Genomic DNA, 21,553 nt, shown 5'->3' with positions numbered 1-21,553 from the left:
TCCAGTGTGGGCATCCTTTGGGGGGGGGGGGGGGGGGGCTGTGCTGATAATGGATCAGCACAAATCCCTCCTGTCAGAAGAGCAGCCGATTGGCTCCCCTCTATTCGCATCTGACAGACGTGAGTGAGGAAAAGCCGATCACCGGCTCTCCCTGATTACATCGTGATCAGCTGTGATTGGACATGGCTGATGACGTGGTAAAGAGTCTCCATCAGACTCTTTACCAAGATCGTAGTTGCGGTGTGTCAGACTGATACACTGCAACAACGGTCGATGCGATGCACGCCCTTGGGGGCGAGCAGCAGCTTAACATCCGGAGGACATCTTATGACGCCCAGTCAGGGTATTGAAACCACTTTGCCACTGTTATTTTGCTATATGGCAGACGGCAAGTGGTTAATATCCATTTAAGGCACGGTTCACATATATCCAGCCGTGGTTTCCCCTCGTGTGTAGAGTCCGGTGCAGGTTTGTTCACCGGTTTAGATGCAAATTTTCACTTTCAATCAAACCTGAACAGGACGAAAGGGTACAAGATTCTTTTTAAAAACAGACAATGGCCAGCCTGCAGATATGTGAGAAGACTACCGGTTCACGTGTCATGTGACCTGGATGCAGTTTAAATTGCATCCAATTTGCATATATGTGAAAAATAAAGTGAAAGGAATACTGCGCTGTGAACCTGCAACCTAGCAGCCAGCACAGCTTGTAAACAAAAAGCAAAAACTGTGAATAAATAAGTGCAGCGCTAAGGTTGCAAAAAGCAAATTTGCATAAATAAATGATATAAATGTGACTTAAACATAAATATATCAAATAAACAGAGATTCATATGTGGTGAAAATGTGAATCAAACAAAGAAAAAGTGAAATTTCTGAAAAAAATGCTGGTATGGTGAAAAATGTGCTACTATGGTGACTGTACCCTAAATAAGGTGAGAGATAGAAATTAGGGTGTTAATATTGAACAGAAGCACCTCAAATAAGGATTAACACATAATGAATGTGAGTCCAAACTCAGAAAAAATTAGAGTAATTTCTGAAAAATGTGCTATAATAACTGCACAATAAACAAAGTCCAAAAAACGAAAATGGTGAATTATAGAGTCCAAAGAAATCCAATTAGATGTGCTGTCCCGTTAGACATATGGGGGATTCCAATCACCGGTATGAACTGTGAAGGGAAAAACAGAAGTACCACCATCGTAAACAGGGGGAGGCTTACCAGATCTTATTGACTTGGCAGGGCTTACACCATCCAAGTCTGCAGAGCTTATTAGGTTGAACGCATTTGTTGGAAACAACTGGTCCTAGATCTGAATCCATCGACATTGGACTGTCACTGAATAGTGACTTAAAGGCTCCAATCATCGTGAGGAGGGTGGAAGGTAAAAGCAAGGAGGGATATATCATGCAATGAAAAGATAGGCTAACATAGCGTGATACCTTTTATAAAAAAGCCAATTTATTATAAATAGAATAAAACACTCACATTTGGAAGAGTAGAAAAAAGCAAGTATATAACAAAGAGCGATGCAAACAGGTCCCCCCGACGCGTCTCGACTCCACGGTCGTCATCTGGGGTGTGGACCCCCTGCAACAGCATCTCTTATAAAGTGAAAATGACCCTAGAACCTGCTAAACACCGGAAATGGCTCCACATGACATCACTTCCGGTTCCTGTATCGCAATCCCGGAAGGAAATCGATACCTAGATATTTCAGGTCAACGTTATGTGCGTTTCTCCATAGTATATGATGTACATGACATATAATAAAAGGCGCATAAAGCCCTGCAATTACAAAATGTCCTTATGTCGAACCAACACTTCCTTGTAATGAAAACGAGGCTTGGTGATGTCTGTCATACAATATGACCAAGCCTCATTATGAAAACGAGGTTTGGAGTTAAGACTATGTGTAATGGCTGTCAAATAGGCTAGACAAGCCTCGCTATGAAAACGAGGCTTGGTTAGATGGTGTCCGTTTTTAATATGGGAAACCAAGCCTCGTCATGAAAACGAGGCTTGGTATAGTAACCTCCGTGTGACTTGGTGAGATAAACATGGTAGCAAAGTAATCAAGCCTCGCCGTGTACACAGAAGGGGCGATCACATGCCATCCCAAGCCAATCAGCAGAGAGTAAATCACAATAACAGAAAAAATGTCCACCCGCCCCACAGAATGAAGAAGGTGCACATGATTAAGTTATTGATACTAAAGCCAACTTAAAGGATCAAGGTGTTCTATTGGATATAAGTCCAACAGCGGCTGCAGCAAGGTCTGAGGTCAGCGGTCAGAAATTAAATCAAATAAATACCGATAACTAAATATAAACCAAATATAAACAAAAAAGACCCTACTCCAAGAGTTAAATGAAAAACTTAAAACTAACATTGTTGACAACAATAGAGAGTGGGTTAGAAATAGCCCAAATACACAAATAATAAAATAAATTTATATGTTGAAAATTTTTTTTTAAAAGGGGGGGGGGGGGGTTTCCAGGTGTTCTCTGAGCAAAAGTAGGCAATTAGGCTTTATTTAAAAAAGAGTTAATGTCCCACTCTACGTTCATTCCCTGTGGATGGTGGGTCTGTAATTCATAGATGCAGAAGGTTTCTAATCTGGATACCCCTCTCGTCCTAGCTCCACCCCTCCATGGGGCAATGTATCTGTCAATAATAAGAAATTGAGTCCCTGTAGGGTCACATGCATTATTTTGTCGGTAGTGGCGAGGAACTGTATGTTTAGTACTACCAAGTTTTATTAGATTGATATGTTCAGTAACTCTAGCCGTAAATGTTCGTATAGTTCTATCGACATATTGCTTCCTGCAAGGGCAAGTCGGTAAATGTGCCATAACCCATGTGGTACAAGTACAAAAATGATTGATGGTATAAGATCGACCAGTTACCTTAGAGCTAAATTCCTTTGGTTGCTCTACGACCACAGGAGTTGTGATGGCAGAACAGACACTTTCTGCAGGGGTAATAACCTGTCCAGTTGTGGAAAAACTGGACTTGCTTATCCAGAGGTTGTCTTTTCCTAAAGACAACCTCTGGATATGTCGCTGAGCACGTGCACTCAACTTCTTTGGTTGACCATGGTGAGGCCTGTTCTGAGTGGAAACATGTCCTGTTAAACCGCTGTATGGTCTTGGCCACTGTGCTGCATCTCAATTTCAGGGTCTTGGCAATGTTCTTATAGCCTAGGCCATCTTTATGTAGAGCAACAATTATTTTTTTTCAGACCCTCAGAGTTCTTTGCCATGAGGTGCCATGTTGAACTTCCAGTGACCAGTATGAGAGAGTGAGAACGATAACACCAAATTTAAGCACATGTGAAAAAGATGCGGCACCCCACACTAACCTCTGCAGCCTAAAGTGAATACGCTGTACACGGACCATTACGAATCTCCTGAAGAAGCTGTATACTTTAGCGAAACATGTCGAGAAATACGTTTTGGTATATGCCACGGACTTAGCTTCCTTTACAGATGCCGTTATAGGTTCTTCACCCCTTCTACTGACTTTTTTTATATGGATTTTTTGTTTTTTGCACAGGATGGGACATTTTAAATATCTTTTAATTTCCTTTACTTTTTCTAGTTTGATTTTATTATTAATTTTTGTGAGGTATTCGCCTTAGTTTTCTTTGAGAGTTTTTTCACCATTAACTTGCTTTGACTTGATTTCACTTTTGTTAATTTCTTTATGATTTTAGCGCCGCATCTTTTTTTACATTTGTACTGGAGTTTTTGTATTAGACTTTTTGGTGCTGGCTGCTTCATTTATTTTTCAATATTATTTCACTCTATATTTAGTTTGAGCTCAGCGTTAACCCTTGGGTTTTTTTAAACACCAAATTTAAACACGCCTGAGACCTTGTAACACATGACACCGGGGAGGGAAAATGGCTAATTGGGCCCAATTTGGACATTTTCACTTAAGGGTGTACTCACTTTTGCCAGTGGTTTAGACATTAATGGCTGTGTGTTAAGTTATATTGAGGGGACAGCAAATTTACATTGTTATACAAGCTGTACACTCGCTAGTTTACATTGTAGCAGTGTCATTTCTTTAGAGCCGGTTCACACGGGGGCGACTTGTCAGGCGACCTAGCTGCCTGAAAAGTCGCCTCCCGTTCTGTACAATGGAACCGTTCTAATCGGAGTGACGCAAGTCGCTCCGACTTAGAAGAAAGGTTCCTGTACTACTTTGGGGGCGACTTGCATAGACTTCTATACAGAAGTCGTCTTGCAAGTCACCGTGGCAGTCGTGTGCAGGTCGCCTCGGTGAGGCGACCTGCAAGTCGTGCCGCTTCTAGTGTGAACCGGCTCTCAGTGTTGTCACATGAAAAGATATAATAAAATATATTTACAAAAATGTGAGGGGTGTACTCACTCTTGTGAGATGAAGTATATATTTTTCTTCAGGCGTTTACATCTGCAATTTTAGAAAATGGTGCCTGCATCTTTTTTTGCATGTTTCATGCACATGGGATTGCCTCTTGAAATTGAATTGGGTGCTTTAAATGCAACGTGCAAAAAAAGTATGCGCGCTCAGATGCACCTCATAGTGTGAGTCCTGAAAGTGTTATTCTGGTACAAAGCATTACAAAGGTATTTTGCAAATGTAATCTGCTTTATAAAGCCTGCACCACTCTTTGTTAATTCCCCCTGATTGTGACCAGGACGTGAACATATATTATTATTTTTTTTCTTTTAATAGAGGAAAAACCGAAAATGACACAAATATATGGTCGACTTTTTAATATCATGAATTTGAATTAATATGAATTTGTCGGCCATTATTAGCACCTTTTTAGTGCAAGAAAAGCTCAAGAAAAATGCTTCCCTCTAAATTCTATGTATGTCTTTACACTGATCCATTGTGGTGTTAAAAATCTTGCTGCATTTTTGGTCAGTTAAAAAGGGAGTCCCGCGAAAAAAAAAAAAATTAAAAGTCAGCAGCTACAAATACTGCAGCTGCTGACTTTTAAAATAAGGACACTTACCTGTCCCAGGGTCCAGCGATGTCGGCACCCGAGACCGATTCGTCCCTCGGTCCTTGGGTGCTGCCGCCGCCATTCTCTGTAAGGGAATCAGGAAGTGAAACGCTGCGGCTTCACTTCCCGGTTCCCTACTGCGCATGCGCGAGTCGCGCTGCGCTTCCTAACTGGTCCCCGCTGTCTCTGGGACTCGTGTGTGTGTGTGTGTGTGTGTGTGTGTGTGTGTCCGTCCCAGCAGACAGCGTGGGGGGACGGGAGGAGGCATAGACTCCCGTGGGAGGCTATGCTGGAAGTGGGTGCAAATACCTGTCTTCTGAAAAGCGGAGGTTCCAGTTTTGTGTGAACCTCCGCTTTAAAAAAAAAAACAGACCTCCCTGTTGAATTGCATCAATAACGCACCTGTTATTTTTTTTTTTTTTTTTCAATCACCTGACCTATGAAAAATGCACCATAAGCATAGTAGAATCGTGGTAAAAATGTGGCAAAATATTGTGCATTTTCTGCCTCACACTGCCAGTGTTAGGTGAGGAGAGCTGATCACCGGCATTTCCTTGTTTACATGTGGTCAGCTGTGATTGAACACAGCTGATCACATGGGGTAAAGAGCCAGGTCATTGATTCTTTACCGAGATCGGGGTCACGCCATGTCCCAGGGACACAACGCGCCCACGATTGCTGCGTGCAGAGACTGGGGGGATGTCACATGACGTCATCCCAGAACAACGACGCATCCCGCTGTCATTTGTCTATACAGCGGGTGGGAGGTAGTTAAAGTGCATTGGGGACCATTCACATATTCCAGCAACGCATGAGGTGCTTCTCCGTGGTATGCACACTAATTCTATCCTGACTCTAAACTTCTTCCAGGTCTTAATTGGCTTAAAAGCATAAATTGATCCTACCCCACTAAGTCTAAATTAACCTCTGCAAATCTACACTTGGCATGTTGTTAAAGCTGAGAATTGGACAAAATCTACCCTTGTAGTGTGGCCTGTCATATTAATGTGTTATTGTACAGTGGTATTGCGCAGAGCAGCCCCAAACCTCTTCTTCTTCTGGGGTCCCTTGCTGGTGATCTTGTCACCTCCCTTTTCTGAGTGACCCCATAACAAGCTGTGTGCTATGGGGGAATAAAGAAAATATTTTGTGCTTAGTGTAAAAATGTGTACAGAGCTGCACCTACTAAACATCACAATACTGGATGTTCGATCTAAATTACCTGTATATCAGGGTGGATAAAAATCCTTTTTTTTTTTTTTTTTTTTCAGATTTATTTTAATAAAAAATGCTTTTGGACTAAAAATCTAACTAAAGATTAGTTTTCTATTTAAGATACATTAATTATTTAGTTTATTCAGCATGAAATGGAGCTTAGTTATGTAGCATGAGTCTGTATATTCTGCAATATTTACATTTTCGGTAAACGCATTCAATGAATGCAAGCTGAGATAACATGCACTCACATAATTTCACAGTAACCATGAGATAAAACAACAAAGTTCATGAATATTCCTTTTATACCATTGTTTTGCAAATATGTACACTACAAACTATGATTGTTTGAAGAGAACTTCATCTGTACCAGGCTCTAAGTGAGGAAGAAGGGCAAGCAGTAAGAAAGTGAAACCTTCTAAGCCACATATAAACCTTGTGATCTTTCTGTACATACCTTGAGGAGCAAAATAGTAGCAAGCCATAAGAGACTCAGTTTGGGAATATTTACTAACCTGACAGTTTATTATTCTAAATAGGAAATCTTTATTTTGTTTGCAAATATTTAAAGATTCTAACTACCAGCGAGAATGAGTCCTTACATTTAAAGAGCACCTGTCATTTCAGATTCATCATGGCAGCACTTTTAGGGGGTATCTACTCACCAGCTGTCGCCACGTCCAGGGCTGCAACTAACGAATATTTTCATAATCGATTAGTTGGCCGATTTATTGTTTCGATTAATCGATTAATCAGTTAATAACCTTAAAAAAAAAAAGTGTGGCGTATAATTTAGTTAATATGTAAAGTTTTTAAAAAAGGCAATTTATTCTTAATATTCTAAACATCTCTATGCAGCGGTAAATATAAATAACAAACTATATGGTTAGGGAGCAAAATATCTAATCTCACTCTGAGAATAACAGACAGAAGAGATATACTATTAGAGGAGATATACTGTATAAACTGTTAGAGAAGAGATATACTGTACATACTATTAAAGGGTGAATCTGATAAATATTTTCAGACTCAGAGATCGAATGTCTTCCTTCAAAAAAAAAATTTCATTTTAAGAATGTTCGTTTGATTTTCTAATCATTAGTGGGGTCAAGTTGACGTTCATTTTCAACCACAGTGACGGGAAAATTTGGAAATAGAAAATTTCTTGGTCAAAGGAATTTTCAGACAGTGTATGTAGTTTTCGTTCAGAAATTACATTCATTTTAAGAACAGAATGTTAAAAACAAGTGAAAATTTCAAACAACATTCTTTCATTCAGCGAATGTACAAAGATTTTTTTGTCTGAATATTCTCATCTAAAAATTGATCCGTGTGGCCAGAATAAGGCTCAGTATACACCTAGGCAGTTTGCTTTTTGATCTGTTTCTGCAGTGCTTTTTGCTGTGCATTTTGATTTTTGCGCACGTGATTTTGCGGCAATTTGCTTTTGTTTTGGCCAATTTGTTGTTGGGCAGATTAAAAAACACAAATTGCTGCAAAAACACATTAAATGCTTTTCTGCAGCTTCTGTATTGAAGTATATTGAACCAAAAAAGCCCCGTTTTTGCATTAAAGAAAGTCCCTGACCCTTTCCAAATACGCAGCGGCTGTAAAAAGCAAAGAGGTGAACGTGTCCAATGGGAAACCATGTTAATGAACTGCAGTGCGCTTCTGCAAAAAAAGCACCAAAAAACACATAGATGTGAACCAGGTCTAAGACATTTTGTAACATAATGGGGTTAAAAAAACTAAAATGAGCCCTTTTTATAGTACAAAAAAAAAGCAGATAATCACTACTGTAAGGGGTTAATTTTTTGCCGTAGAACTGTGAAAGTAACCTCTACAGTAGCGATTATTTGCTCTTTTTGTACTATAAAGGGCTCATTTTAGTTTTTTTTTTTTTTTTTTTTTTTTTTTACCCCATTATATTACTGGCCGATTAATCAATTATGAAAATAGTAATCGATTAATTTCATAATCGATTAGTTGTCGATTAATCGATTAGTTGTTTCAGCCCTAGCCACGTCCCTCACCTTGTTGTGTCACTGCCACATCACCAGCCATCCCATTAAATTGAATGGGACTGTTGGTGAGTCAACAGCGAGTCAGAGGAGGAGCTGCTGCGGGACAGAGCTGACAGTTGCTCTTTAAATATTATGATTTAATTCGAGTTGCTTTAAATCAAGCCTTTTACTAGTGATTCAAATCGACTTAATTTTGAATCAAATCCACCCTGCTGTATATACATATAATAGGTGTGCATCAACATAAATAAAATCTACAAAAACAAAGTTGTATAAAAATGTGTTCAGACTTCTGTAATGGGAAAAAGTTCAAAAATGGAGTGGGACACTCGACCATCCACCAATTCCATGTAGATCTCTCGTAAGGCCGACCAAATGAACAGGATCCCCATAACCGAGATCGAATAAACATGTATGTTCATTAGCAAGCCCCTAGGCATCCATCCATCCATCCATCCATCCATGGTTAAAGCAATTTGCCAGATTCAGACTTCAATGCCTCCAAGGTTAGACCAGACAGCATCCACACTTGTAGAGGGGAACAGAGGTGCTCCTGTTCCCTTGATGATGCTTTTGATGTCGAAACATGTTCGGTAGAGCTAGACCTGCGACGTCATCGCGCCCACCGGGTGGATGCTGGAGAGCCACTACTACTTACATGCTGTGATTGCTTTTACCTCTAAGATGTTATGATTTTTATATATAAAATTTCCAAACATAGGGAGAGAAGGGTTGTAATATATAGTGTGTGTGTATACAGGACATTAGAGACCTGCAGCCCTGCAGTTCTTGAAGAAAACTGGGTATCATATTTTTATTTTATTTTTATTTTTTCACTGTTAAATTGCCTTCCTTTTTCCTTCCTTTTTCCTTCCTTTTTCCTTCCTTTTTCCTTCCTTTTTCCTTCCTTTTTCCTTTCTTTTTCCTTCCTTTCTTTTTCCTTCCTTTCTTTTTCCTTCCTTTCTTTTTCCTTCCTTTCTTTCCTTTCTTTCCTTCAGATCAGTGCTACAATGATCTCCTGCGGCTATTTTTTAATTTCAATAATTTTTATTAGGTTTACTTGTCAAGACAATGAAATAAAAACAAAAAAAAAAAAAAACAAAAAAAAACATACAGTAAATAGCAATGTGTCTGTAGTTGTCAACATTCTTCAGTCGCTTATACTCGATGTATACGCTGAGTAATTGGCATTCGTTCTCATAGTAGTATCAACATTACCGCTTTATACTTTGGAGGTAATAATGAGGTTGTGTGTTTATCACATGAGTTCTGTGGACATCCACCTGCAATCACTCTAAATCAATGGTCATCAACCCTGTCCTCAGGACCCACTAACAGGCCAGGTTTTATGTATTACCTTGGGGAGATGCAGACTAGAATACGGCAATCACTGAGCAGCAAATGATATCACCTGTGATATATATTTTAGTTATCTTGCAAACCTGACCACTTTGTTGTGATTGATATCTCCTATACAGACCACTTTGACCTACAGGTAAGCCTTAATCTCCAAGAAATATCTCTTTAACCTACACGGTTTAGGAGATATTTGCAATAAGACAGGCACCGCTCCGCACTGAGCATGCCGCTGCTAACAGCGATATGCTGTGCCATTAGTGGCGGCTCCCGTGTGCATGCGTGGGAGTGACGTCATCGCGGCTCCAGCCAATCACAGAGCCGGAGCCACGATACCCGGAAAGAAAATGGATGCTCCGTAGCAGAGGGAACAGCGGTGACATCGCTGGCTCCTGCGTCAGGTAAGTGACACATAAAGGGCTACTCTGCGATGCATAGTGGCCCATTATGCTTTACCTTTGCAGGGAAACAAAGAGGAAGTAAACCCATCGGGGTTTACTTCCTAAATTTTTTTATTTTTTTTATTTATTTTTTTTTTTTTTTATCAAACAAGGTTTTATTGAATATTTAGTGCATACAGAAAGAAAGTAAACGGTTACAATGTCATGTTTACATTATAACAGTATTACAATTATTATCATTGAAATAAAAAAAAAACATGTACCATTAAATTCAAGCATATTTAGCTTATCTTGTCATTCAGGGTGTACATATTTGGTTGTTAATTCTGTCCATCCATACTTATATCTATTTTATCTCTTTATGGTCATATAATTATACTAGACACAGGTAGAAGATTCCTGGAGCCATCTATCCCAGATCTTGTTGTACTTTGCTGGACAACCTCTATTAATATATATACATTTCTTGTATGGTAGGGTATTATTTATCTCCACCTTCCATTCCACTATTTTGGGGGTCTCTTGTCTCATCCATTTTTTGGCTATAACCTTTCTTGCTGCAAAGAGTGTTTCGTGTAAAAAGGTTTTAGTGTATTTATCGGTTGTATCTGGGACTATACCCCAGAGACACTGTTTGGGGTCTAGGGCTAGAGGTGAGCCCATCATGTCATGTAAAAATGCTACAATTTGTTCCCAAAAGCCTTTTATCTTAGGGCATGCCCATATAAGATGAAAAAAGGTACCTGTCTCTCTCCCACACATCTGACATATGGTGTTTTGTGTGCGCTTGTATCTCGCCACTCTGAGGGGTGTAAGGTATGCTCTATGGAGAATGTAGAGCTGCGTCAAACGATCTGAGAGTTTAGGGGATACAGTTGTACAGGCTTCCAATGCTTCCCCCCACTCCACGTCCTCCACTGGTCCCACCTCTCTCTCCCATCGTGGTTTAAGGCCATATGCTATTTTAGCAGCTACAGGGGTTAAGAGCAAGTTATAAAATGCAGAAATCAATTTTTGAGAGTCTGTGCCCTTAATTATGGCAATGAGTACATTAGGTGTAGGACTAGGACAGGAGTCTAGGAATTGTGATTGCGTTGCGTGACGGATTTGTAAGAATCTATAGAACATCTGGTCCTGTATTGTGAATTCTTCTTTGAGTAAGTCAAAGGTTTTAAGTTGTCCATCTTTTAATATATGATGTAGATAAAATATTCCTCGTGTGGACCATATAGATGTGTCCTGTATTTTATTAAACTCTTGAAGGTTTTTGTTATGCCATAATGGCGTAAAGTCGTTGAGCTGTGAGATGTCAAGTCTAGAGGTCGCTAAGTTCCATATTTTCCTGTAGTGGAATAGTATGGTGTGTCTTTTGTCTTCTATTTCCATTCCTGTTTACTTCCTATTTAATTATCTATCATCCTAGCTGATATCTTGATTCGAAGGACCACTGTTACCCAATTTGGTAAGCAACTGATAGTATATAATATAAAACAGAAAACAAACAACCATGAAAAGAAAAAAATTTAAAACGTAAACAGTCACAGCAACGTCCATTCATTCCGTTTGCGAACTCTACCAATTACTTTCCACCCTCCACCTATCTTGTGTTCTACGATTATACCAGTCTCTCCAAGGGGTCCATTGTTTGAACTATTTAATAGTTCTCTGTGGATAATGAGTGTAAAACCTCATAGGCGCCACGGGTGTGGATAGTTTGTACTACTTCCGGGGCCGGAGAGACCGCTATTTCCCTCCAGTATTGGAGTATAGTCAACCTGGTGGCCAATAAAACATGTGATACTACAGTTCTATAGGGTGGAGGTATGGAATGGATGTCTAGGGATAGTATCACCATTCCTGGAGATAAAGGTTGGTGTGTGCCTGTGATACCTGCTATCATTCCTTCAACCTGAAACCACAGTGATCTTATCTTGGGGCAGTGCCATAGGATGTGAATTAAAGTACCTGTTTCTCCAACAGCATGAGGTAGTATCCCAGTAAATTTTAGCTATGCAGTGTGGTGTCAGGTACCATTTTTTTTTTTTTTTTATTTCCCATAAGTTTGATGCTTTTTGTGGAGGTATATACAAGGCATAGTGTACTCTGTTCCCATGCCAACATAGATGTAGATTTCACACAGATGTTGTTTTCTTGTAGGCCTGAATATATGTGATATCCCTTTGTGTTTACTCGGGGTTGTTTGATAGACTTGGGTTATTTTTTCAGGTAACTTTGTAACTAAGTTAGGGTGCTTCTTTACTAAGTTACTAAGTGAGCTATTTGTGTGGGGAAGTCAGAATGCCTGATGAAGTGTTGTGAACGATTTCAGTGAGGAGCCTTCCATAACGTCATTAATTAATTATCCCTTTTGCTATCCAGCTAGATACATTAATGTTTGGTATTATTTGGGATATTGCGGAGATGGGAAATTTTAAAGGGGCCACCTTGCCACTCCAATTTTAAAAGCTGCGGAGGTGAGTCCACGCTCTTACCGATGCTAAAACGGGGGAGGTGCTAGGTTTTTATTGAGTGAAATCCCTCTAAAGATTTAAGATTGTTCTATTTCCTTCCATTATGTATTGGAGTCTTTTAGTAGCCAGTGTTGAAGTTGCGCTAAGATTGTAGCGAAGTAGTAATCTTGCAGATGTACATGGCCTATACCCCCTGCTTGTCTGTGTTTGATCAGCCTGCTAAAGGCACACCTAGCTCTTTTCCCCTGCCAAAGTTATTTATTTAATATTGATTGTAGTGACTTAAATAAGGAATTCGGGATTGGAATTAGCAATGTTCTATAAAGATAGAGTAGCTGGGGTCTCCTGCAGCTATTTTTATCTGAATGCATGCATGCTAGTTATGGCTGCATTGTATTTTTATATATTTATTATTAAATCATTTGGCAGTTTTACACTATATGTGTGGCCTCTGGTCCCTTCTGAGTGTGGATGCTGTCTGTGCTATGGGGGCAGTCATGCGGGGTCTGAACCAGGCAGTGTGTGTGGGGAGGTTCAGCTTTTGAAAGCTGATTTCTTCTGCCTTAACGCAGAGCGCATTAAGATAAAAACTTTTTTTACCTTAAATAAGCACTTTCAGTGTTACAGTTTCTCTAAGGTCCTCACAGCCATGGTTGCATACTCTTTTCATCCATGTACAATGCAAAGGTAATATCCTTGCCTGCATAATGACACTGAAGGACTGCCACCCCCCCGTGGTTGCAGAGAAGAAAATCGCACCATCTCTGGCCAGCTTAAAGCAGTAAGTAGTACAGCTTATGCATGCAGACTCAACAAGCATTGAACCCTTGAGTAGTAGTTTAATTTCTGGGGTTCAGCTTTTGAAAATATTAAGCGGTCTTATGCACTGGATCTGCACAGAAAACCCACTTAGTTCAAACACAAAAAAGTGATTCTGGATTCAGTATTTGATATGTCCTCGTAGGTCTCCCCCTTAATTTTTTCTAAAAAAAAAAGAAATCCTTTATCCTTTTGTAAATAGCAGTTGCTTGCATTCGATCCATGAGGATGCTTATTTTTTAAGATGTACTTTGTGCTAGCTTCTGACACTTAAAAATTATAGTGCTGTCTGTCCTTTCTGTAATTGCCCTGCAGATAAGTGTTTGTACAGTTGACGTCAGGAAAGAAAATTGTGGAAACTGATTTTTCTGGATTCAGCCCACACTGCCTGGAGTGAGTCATAAAGGGGGTGGCACTATATGGCCGTGTTCTAGAAGAATGCAGGGAGTTGGGTAAAGGTTTCCAAACATAGGGAGAGAAGGGTTGTAATATTTGTGTGTGTGTGTGTATACAGGACATTAGAGACCTGTGGCCCTCAAGTTCTTGAAGAAAACTGGGTATCGTATCTATTTTTTTTTTTTTCATCCTTTGTTGCATATCCGTGATACTGATCACCTGTAGGTACTTTTATCTGAAAGCATACACTCTCTATTTATGGCTGCATTGTATTTTTCAGGGGAGGTTTCCGGAAGGCAACAACAGTGGCAGATCAGTTTGCCCCTGACAACTTCCTTCCTTCCGGTGCCTCCAAGATGACCCAATCATGTAAATCCTGGTGTCTGCATAGTTTTTTGGCATGGTTCACAAAGATCTGACACAGATCTGCCTCTTTCTGCAGCCACTCACCTTGCTACAAAGTTAGTGTTGGAACTTTCAGTTACTTCACAAGTCTGTATTAATACATTCTTCATAGATCTCTATACTCTGCAACAATAAAGATTTGTTAGATCAGATGTGCTGCACCCTTTAAAAAAAAAAAAAAACAGTTCTTGAGCTCAAGTCAAGTGAATGTAATAATGTGAACAGCCTGCTACAAAATTGCACAGGCACCAGCATTTACATTGTGTCATCTCTGAGCTAGCATCCTAAAGCCCAACGCTGGAAAATCTGCAAATTTCTTTTTGCAGTGGGGCTAACTGCTGGTTATGTCTAGGGCAGAATGAAGGCTTTCAGACAGCATTCCCCATGCACCAAAGGTGGACTGTCCCTCTGCGTCATCATGTCCAGTATAGGGCTTTGGACCCTGTGTTGGTCTTGATGACATCAGGACCCTAGACCGCTGGTGTATGGGGAAAAGATGCTGTAGAGAGGGGTCTAACAGTGGGAAGGATCAGATGAGTAAATCCTCTTCTCCCCTCCTTCTTTCCTCCTAGATCTAAATGAGCAGTTAAAGCGGGGGTCCACCTATCTATCTTTTTTTTTTTTTTTTTTTTGTTCACAAACTTTTCTTCTCAGCATTACATACTCACATATTGTGTGTAATATGTCCGCCTGTGTCAGATTTCGTCGGAAAGAATAACTTATATTATTCACTGCAGGCGGTTTCCATCTTCATTGTGGGCATTTGACGCCCACAAGCATTTATTTCCTGGATGTGGTGAATGCTGTGCTCCCAGCATTCACTGCTCGTTCCCGCACATGCTCAGTGGCATCCTGGGAAGCCTGAGACTAGCTCCCAGGAGTCTGTGCGGAGTCTAGGAGAGGCTAGAAACACGCCTACTCCCACGGGAGGAGAACCAGGAAGTGCAAAGAAGAACAGAAAAATAAAAGGTAATTACAGCGATTTAAAATTTTTTAAACGGCATGTCAGCATCTAGGCAAGGAAGAGAATACATACAGATATTGTTCAAAATTTGGGTGGAAACCCGCTTTAACTCTTGCTGTGCAGACCCAATACAAGGAGGAATTTTCAACTCCCCGAGTTGGGCTTTACGCTGGCTCTACACTATGTGAATTTAAATAAGAACTTTAGCTTTTCCTCCCCAAAAACAGATGCGTTGTACGTGTAAAGTAATCACAACACTGCTGTCAGTTTATGTGTAGCTTGCCTCCTTTTTAGCTGTATAAAGCTGGTTTCTGTGTCAGTGATGTCACTCCTTCTCCTGGCTGAATTAACAAAGTTCTCTAAATTCCTGTTTCCTTCCTTCACCAGTTCTGATACTACATGTCCCATGATCCTTTGAGCCTTTGTAGCTTCAGGGCTGGGTATGGGAGTCATTTAGCTGTTCTAGGAGTTGATGTGGGTGGGTCCTAGGGTTACTTTAGGTGTTTCTGGGCCTTCATGTGGGTGGTGAAAGGTGTAAATTTCATACCTCCTCCTGTGTCATTCTTGTCTTGCAGCCTGGCTAAAACGATTTTACTGCAAGACTACAGAGGAAGGACTATGGGTGGTTATTATAAAGGTGTTTTCTTCATATGTAAATGAATCACTTCACAGGGAGCAGACCTCTGGGAGGGCGGGATCTGAGGGGTGGGGCTCTCCCTGTTCACATAGGTTGGCATATTTAACTGGGCAGGATTTTATTCTAATTGTGATCCATTCCATCCTTTCCAGTAGCAGAACTGGCTTTCAGAACAGGCTGTGTATGAAGGGGTTGAAGCCTTGAATAATGCTGGGATCTGTGAGGTGGGACTTGGGAGGTTTGGACTCTTCCTGTAGGTGGGATTGAATGCTAATTGGGATGTATTTAGTTCCACCCACCATCAGAGCTGTGAAGGAAGTTATGTCATTTGCAGAGTCTAAAAGACTACAAAGGGGAGTGTTATAGACTCTAGCTGTTGCAGGAAGTGGCTGTGGAAGGGACAGAGTCTATCAGCCAGATATGCAGAGTGTCACGTGAGACAAAGCCACAACTAAATCCCGACTATCGGGGGATCTGCAGACAACAGGTCAACATGGTACTGAGATATGTTCTATGCTGGGACTGATCATTCCATTCAGTTCTAGTGAAAAGAAAGTTGGAGTTCAGCTTTAAGCAGGTACCTGATTAACCAGTCATAATTAACTCTGTGGGTGGCACTATTGCCACCCTTGTGCTTGACTGCTTTTTATTAAATCAAAGAGGGTGAATATTTTCCATCCACCTCAACAGTGGCCACATCCAATTAGATACAGCCACTGTTCTATTGTTTGGATAGCTGCCGGCAGGGCAGAAGATTGGTCCATCCATGCTGTATAGATTTAAGAGTTTATGGTCAGCTTTAGTCAAAGACATTGTTGCTAAAAAAAAAAAAAAAAAAAAAAAAAAAGGCTCCATCCTTCTGGAGAGAAAAGCAAATGAAGGCATTATCTGGGGGGATACTGTGATCTCTGTGTGGGGTACGAAATACCTGGAAGTGTTGTACCTTAATTTCCATGCATTAACTTTGACTTGTGAAATCTTGAGGTCCCGTGTTAGTTGATGTAAAATTGCTGTTTGGATAACATTATCTAAAATGTACTTCTTTCATCTTTATTGTTTTTCAGGCTACTGAGTTGAAAGAAAAGGGCAACAAGGCCCTTTCAGCTGGAGATTTGGACGAAGCAGTGCGATGCTACACTGAAGCCATCAAACTAGACCCCAAAAACCATGTGCTTTATAGCAACCGCTCTGCAGCATATGCCAAAAAGAGAGAATATGCCAAAGCACTGGAAGATGGCTCCAAAACTGTTGAGCTGAAGCCAGACTGGGGCAAGGTATGGACAAGTGATGCATTCAGTTCATATGTTTAGCAGCTTATAGATGTGCAATGACATGGGAGACAGTCTCATGTGTGGTGACAGGCAGATATCCAGTGACTGACAGCTCTCAGGGAAGATAGAAATCCTGTTTCGTTCTCTATGCTCCTGAGATGTAAGCATACCAGCACATCTGCCTGCAGAGTTCTCCAGCTCCCTCCTCCCCATCACTGTAGTCCTATCAAGTGAGATGCTTCTGAACAGTTGCTATGGATTACTATGCTACTTATGTCATTTGAGTACTTTTGTATTGTTATTCAGAAAGACCATTTAATATGTGTTGGGGCCAGGAATCACAAAATTTCCAATTCACCTCGGAGCAGAATGTCAGGGCCATACTAATAATCATCTTTCATGCAGTCCCTGCCTTGTGATTGTAAAATAATTTTTATTTTAAATGCCAAACATTCTTGCCTGCTCTGTACAATGGTTTTACGCAAAGCTGCCTAGATCTTCCTCGTGCCCCCACAGCAAGTGACTTGCTGTGGGGGTACTCATGCAGGCTTGGTCCTGAGCTGCACTGTGTCTCTATAGACATGTACAATGTGGCTCAGACCTAGCCCCCCCCCCTACTCCTCACAGGCTGTGACTGACCGCAACAGATGAAGGGGAGAAAGAGGTGCCAAGCCACCAATAGTGTAGCAGGATGTATTCAGCAGTGTATGTTAAAATTGCACTCTCAAAAGTTGCTTAAAACAGGCATATAACAGGCTCCTAACACCCGACAGACCGCTGAGAGGACAGCCACGCTGTGGAAGCCAGGGATCCGGGCAAACCATCAGAAAACCACCATGAGACTCGAGAAAGCTCCTTTGACTGCTCCTTTTTCAAGTCTCCCGTGGCGGTTTGCCTGTATCCCTGGCTTCCACAGCGGTACAGTCATCTCGGCGGCCTCTGTCGGGAGTGGACACTGCACTGGCGAGTGTACATCGAGCTTGTTTGCCTGTTTTTAAGCAACTTTTCCGTGTGCAATTTTATTGCATTTTAACATGCACATTTGAATAAATCCTGCTACACTATTGGCGTCTTAGTGCCTCTTTCTCCCCTTTCCCTTCTGTTACAGCTTTCCGGTCCAAAGAGGCAGGCTAACTACAGCCAGCCAGTGTCAGCAAGAAGACTATCCACTAATTGATTATAGCCCAGACCTCCGGGGTTATATATGACTAATATATACATGCATATATCTTTGTCATTTTATATCCTTGCTTATCAAAATTATTTGAGGTGTATCTACTCTCATCTGATGTCGATATAGTCCCTCATGCAACATTCAGTTTGCTTGCCCAAGATCATTCTTTGATAATACCAAGTGTAGCGCTGAGTGTTGGTAGTTTTTTTTCTCGATTGTGATTGGCAGGAGCCAATGGCTCCCACTGATGCCTCCATGGCCAGTGAGAGGAGAGAGAGGAAAGGGCCACTCCTGGCTGCTCCTACCTGTGGATGGCAGAACTTGGCCCCGCCCCTGCTCCCTTATCACTGTCTTTGATTAACAGCAATGTTTCCTACTAAAGCCAGCGAGACAAGAAGGGGAGAGAGGAGCTGCAGATGTGCACATCACTGGATCGAATGAGGGCTCAGGTAAGTTTAAAGGATACTTATACCTAATCATTTTTACCTTAATTCAAGGAATGCGTCAAGGTAAAAAAATGTTTAGGCTTTAGAACCACTTTTAATGCATATTTAAAAATTAAATTAAAATGGTTCTAAAGGCTGAAGGGGTGTTTTTTTTTTTTTTCCTTTCATATATTCTATGCATGAAGGTAAAAAAAACCTCACTGTGCCCCAATTCTTACCCGAGTCCAATCTTGATCCAGTGATATGCGCAAGAGCAGCGGCTCTCTCAGCTTTCTCCCTCCTCATTGGCTTAGACACAGCAGTGGATGCCATTGACTCCTGCTGGTAATCGCAGCTAGTGAGACAAGGCAGAGTGGAGCCCCATTCTGTGTCGATGGATACACAGAGCTGGGCTCGAGCACAAGCGCCCCAATAGCAAGTGACTTGCTTGACTTGCTTTAGTGTACGTGTAGTGATGAAGCACTTGCTAACTATAGTGTTCATGCTGATTATCAGGCAGTTTTGCATCTCTGCTCTGGCCGCTGGATGGCCTTGTCCTGTCTGTGCCTGTAGGTCCCCATTTGTAAGTGTGTGTGTCTCTCAGATTATTTAATCTCTTCAATTTTCTTTAAAAAAAATAAATAAATACTTGTTGGTCTATTACCTGTAGCTTTATGTACATGTTCCTAGGTGCCAAGCTTTTTATTTACTTTCCCTCCAGGGTTACTCGAGAAAAGCAGCAGCTCTGGAATTTCTTAACCGCTTTGAGGAGGCAAAGAAAACATATGAAGAGGGACTTAGACATGAGCCAACAAATGCACAATTGAAAGAAGGCCTGCAAAATATGGAAGCAAGACTGGCAGGTACAGATTGATGATTTTTTTTTTTTTTTTTTTTTGGCACAGCGCTACTAACTACTACATCTGTGACTTGGCCCTGGTTCACACAAGTGTGGCGTTGAAATCGTGCTACTTCAGTGCAGCTTGCTGACATTTGTATGACTTCATTTATAGATGTCAATGCAAGTCGCACAAATACTGCAGGAACCTTTTTTAGAGTCACAGCGACATTAGTCATGCGACTCTGAACTGTCAAATCTCACTGATGTAAACCAGGGCTTAAGGTTGTGTGTCTGAAAATTTGTATTTTGAGTGAGTATGGCGTTCTTCTACAATTTGCTGAGAGATGCAACATGGTTTATTGGTCAATCATGGCAATCCTCCTTCTTTTTTTTTTTTTTTTTTTTCCCCTCCTCCCTGCAGAGAGGAAGTTCATGAATCCTTTTAACTCCCCCAACTTATTCCAGAAGCTAGAATCAGATCCTCGTACGAGAGCCCTACTCAGTGATCCAAGTTACAAAGAATTGATAGATCAACTAAGGAACAAACCATCTGACCTTGGAACGTAAGTAAAATCCTAATCCTATATTTTACCTATATTGGGAGTGAGAGGTCTGTCTAAGGAATTGTACTTGCATTTCTACAGTTTATAGGGTAAGGCCACCTTTGGGAACATGTAATGTTTTCCCACTCATGCAGCCTCTGCCTGCTCTGCTGCCTCTAGTGACAGCAAGCGGGGAACCCCACCAGGCCGCATCCTTCATCCAGATTTCTGTGAATCAGAAACTACAAGTACCTATAGGCTTTGCAGCTGTTGGCTTCTAGTTCTCAATGAACTATCAGGGCACTGTTGAGTGCTCTGGTGGGTCATTATTTCTTCCTGTCAGTGTGTATCTGTCTGCCTGCAGGAGTCCTGCATCAGCAGATCGTGGGTGCAATGCTCTTTACAGGCTCCAAGCAATTCTTTCAATTCGCTTTTTTTTTTTTTCCTGCAAAAAGAAATGCATTTTTTTTTTTTTTTTAAAGGTGAACTTCTTTTGAATTGGGTTAAACCAAAAACAGAAGAGAGCGAGCGCACATCACCCCAAGTGTGATAAAGCTTTAATTGAAAAAAATCAAAACCCTCCACACAATATTCACATTTGGTGCAAAATGGAAATTGCACATGAAAGGTCTTTGGCCACTCTTCTGGGGTACCTCCATAAGATCCAGATAGAGATAGGATCCCGATCTGGCTGCCCGGAGTTCTATCAGCATAAACTATGGGCCGCCACGGCTCAGCCCAGGGTGTCTATCGTATTGCGCATGCGCCCGGTCCAACCGGCGCCAAGCATGGACAATACATATCCGAAGGCACCTGCCTTCTGTTCAAATTTTGTATCGTCCGTGCGCAGCGCCGGCTGGACCAGGTGCGTGTGCAGTACGACACACAGAACACTGGGCAGCCAGCCATATCGTGATCCTATCTGGATCTTACGGAGGCAACTCAGAGTGGCCAAAGACCTTTTCATGTGCGATTTCCATTTCGCACCAAATGTGAGTGTATTGGAGTGTTTTATTGATGAGTTTTTTTTTTTTTTTTCTTTCTTCTATTAAAGCTGTATCTCACTACTGCGAATGTGTTCTCTCCCTCTCCCTCCTGTTTTTGGTTTAGTTCTGCTCCTGCCACCCAGTGGGATCTTCAGAGAGCTGCAGCACCCTGTTGGCATTTTACAGCAGCTACTGCAATTGAACTACTTGTACCAGCTTGCCAGAGAACTTTTTTCTTTTGACCAGTGCAGCCTTAAGTCTCCCTTTTGGGAAATTGTTGTTTGTAGACCTGCTCATTGTATGTTTTGGTGCAGTTACAGATTCCTTTTTTTTTTTTTTTTTTTTAATTTGCTAATTTTCCTCTCTAGAAAGCTTCAGGATCCTCGAGTTATGACAACTTTGAGTGTATTACTTGGAGTAGATCTAGGCAGTGTGGATGATGACGAAGAGGAACCTCCAGCACCACCCCCCACTCAGCCCAAAAAAGAGAACAAGCCTGAGCCAATGGAAGAAGATCTCCCTGAAAATAAGAAACAGGTGAGAAGTGGCCCATGACATGTGAAATTATAAATGCTAATTACACCCAGTGCTGGAAAGAAGAGTTGAGCTTTCATTATCATT

The 21,553-nt window shown here is 41.2% G+C and overlaps 1 protein-coding gene across 1 annotated transcript in view; it reads left to right on the top strand.

Annotated features, from left to right (window-relative positions):
- STIP1 (stress induced phosphoprotein 1) overlaps nt 1–21,553 on the top strand; it is a 48,385-nt gene that overhangs the window by 6,144 nt on the left and 20,688 nt on the right. The window contains exons 2-5 of the mRNA XM_073605380.1: nt 16,758–16,967; nt 19,285–19,426; nt 19,826–19,967; nt 21,301–21,469. Of these exons, the coding sequence (XP_073461481.1) occupies nt 16,758–16,967; nt 19,285–19,426; nt 19,826–19,967; nt 21,301–21,469 (663 nt within the window). The remainder of the gene's footprint in view (nt 1–16,757; nt 16,968–19,284; nt 19,427–19,825; nt 19,968–21,300; nt 21,470–21,553) is intronic.

The sequence above is a fragment of the Aquarana catesbeiana genome, linkage group LG11 (assembly GCF_042186555.1).
Source record: "Aquarana catesbeiana isolate 2022-GZ linkage group LG11, ASM4218655v1, whole genome shotgun sequence".
In the NCBI taxonomy this organism is placed as follows: domain Eukaryota; kingdom Metazoa; phylum Chordata; class Amphibia; order Anura; family Ranidae; genus Aquarana; species Aquarana catesbeiana.
This window is presented reverse-complemented; position numbering and strand designations above follow the sequence as displayed.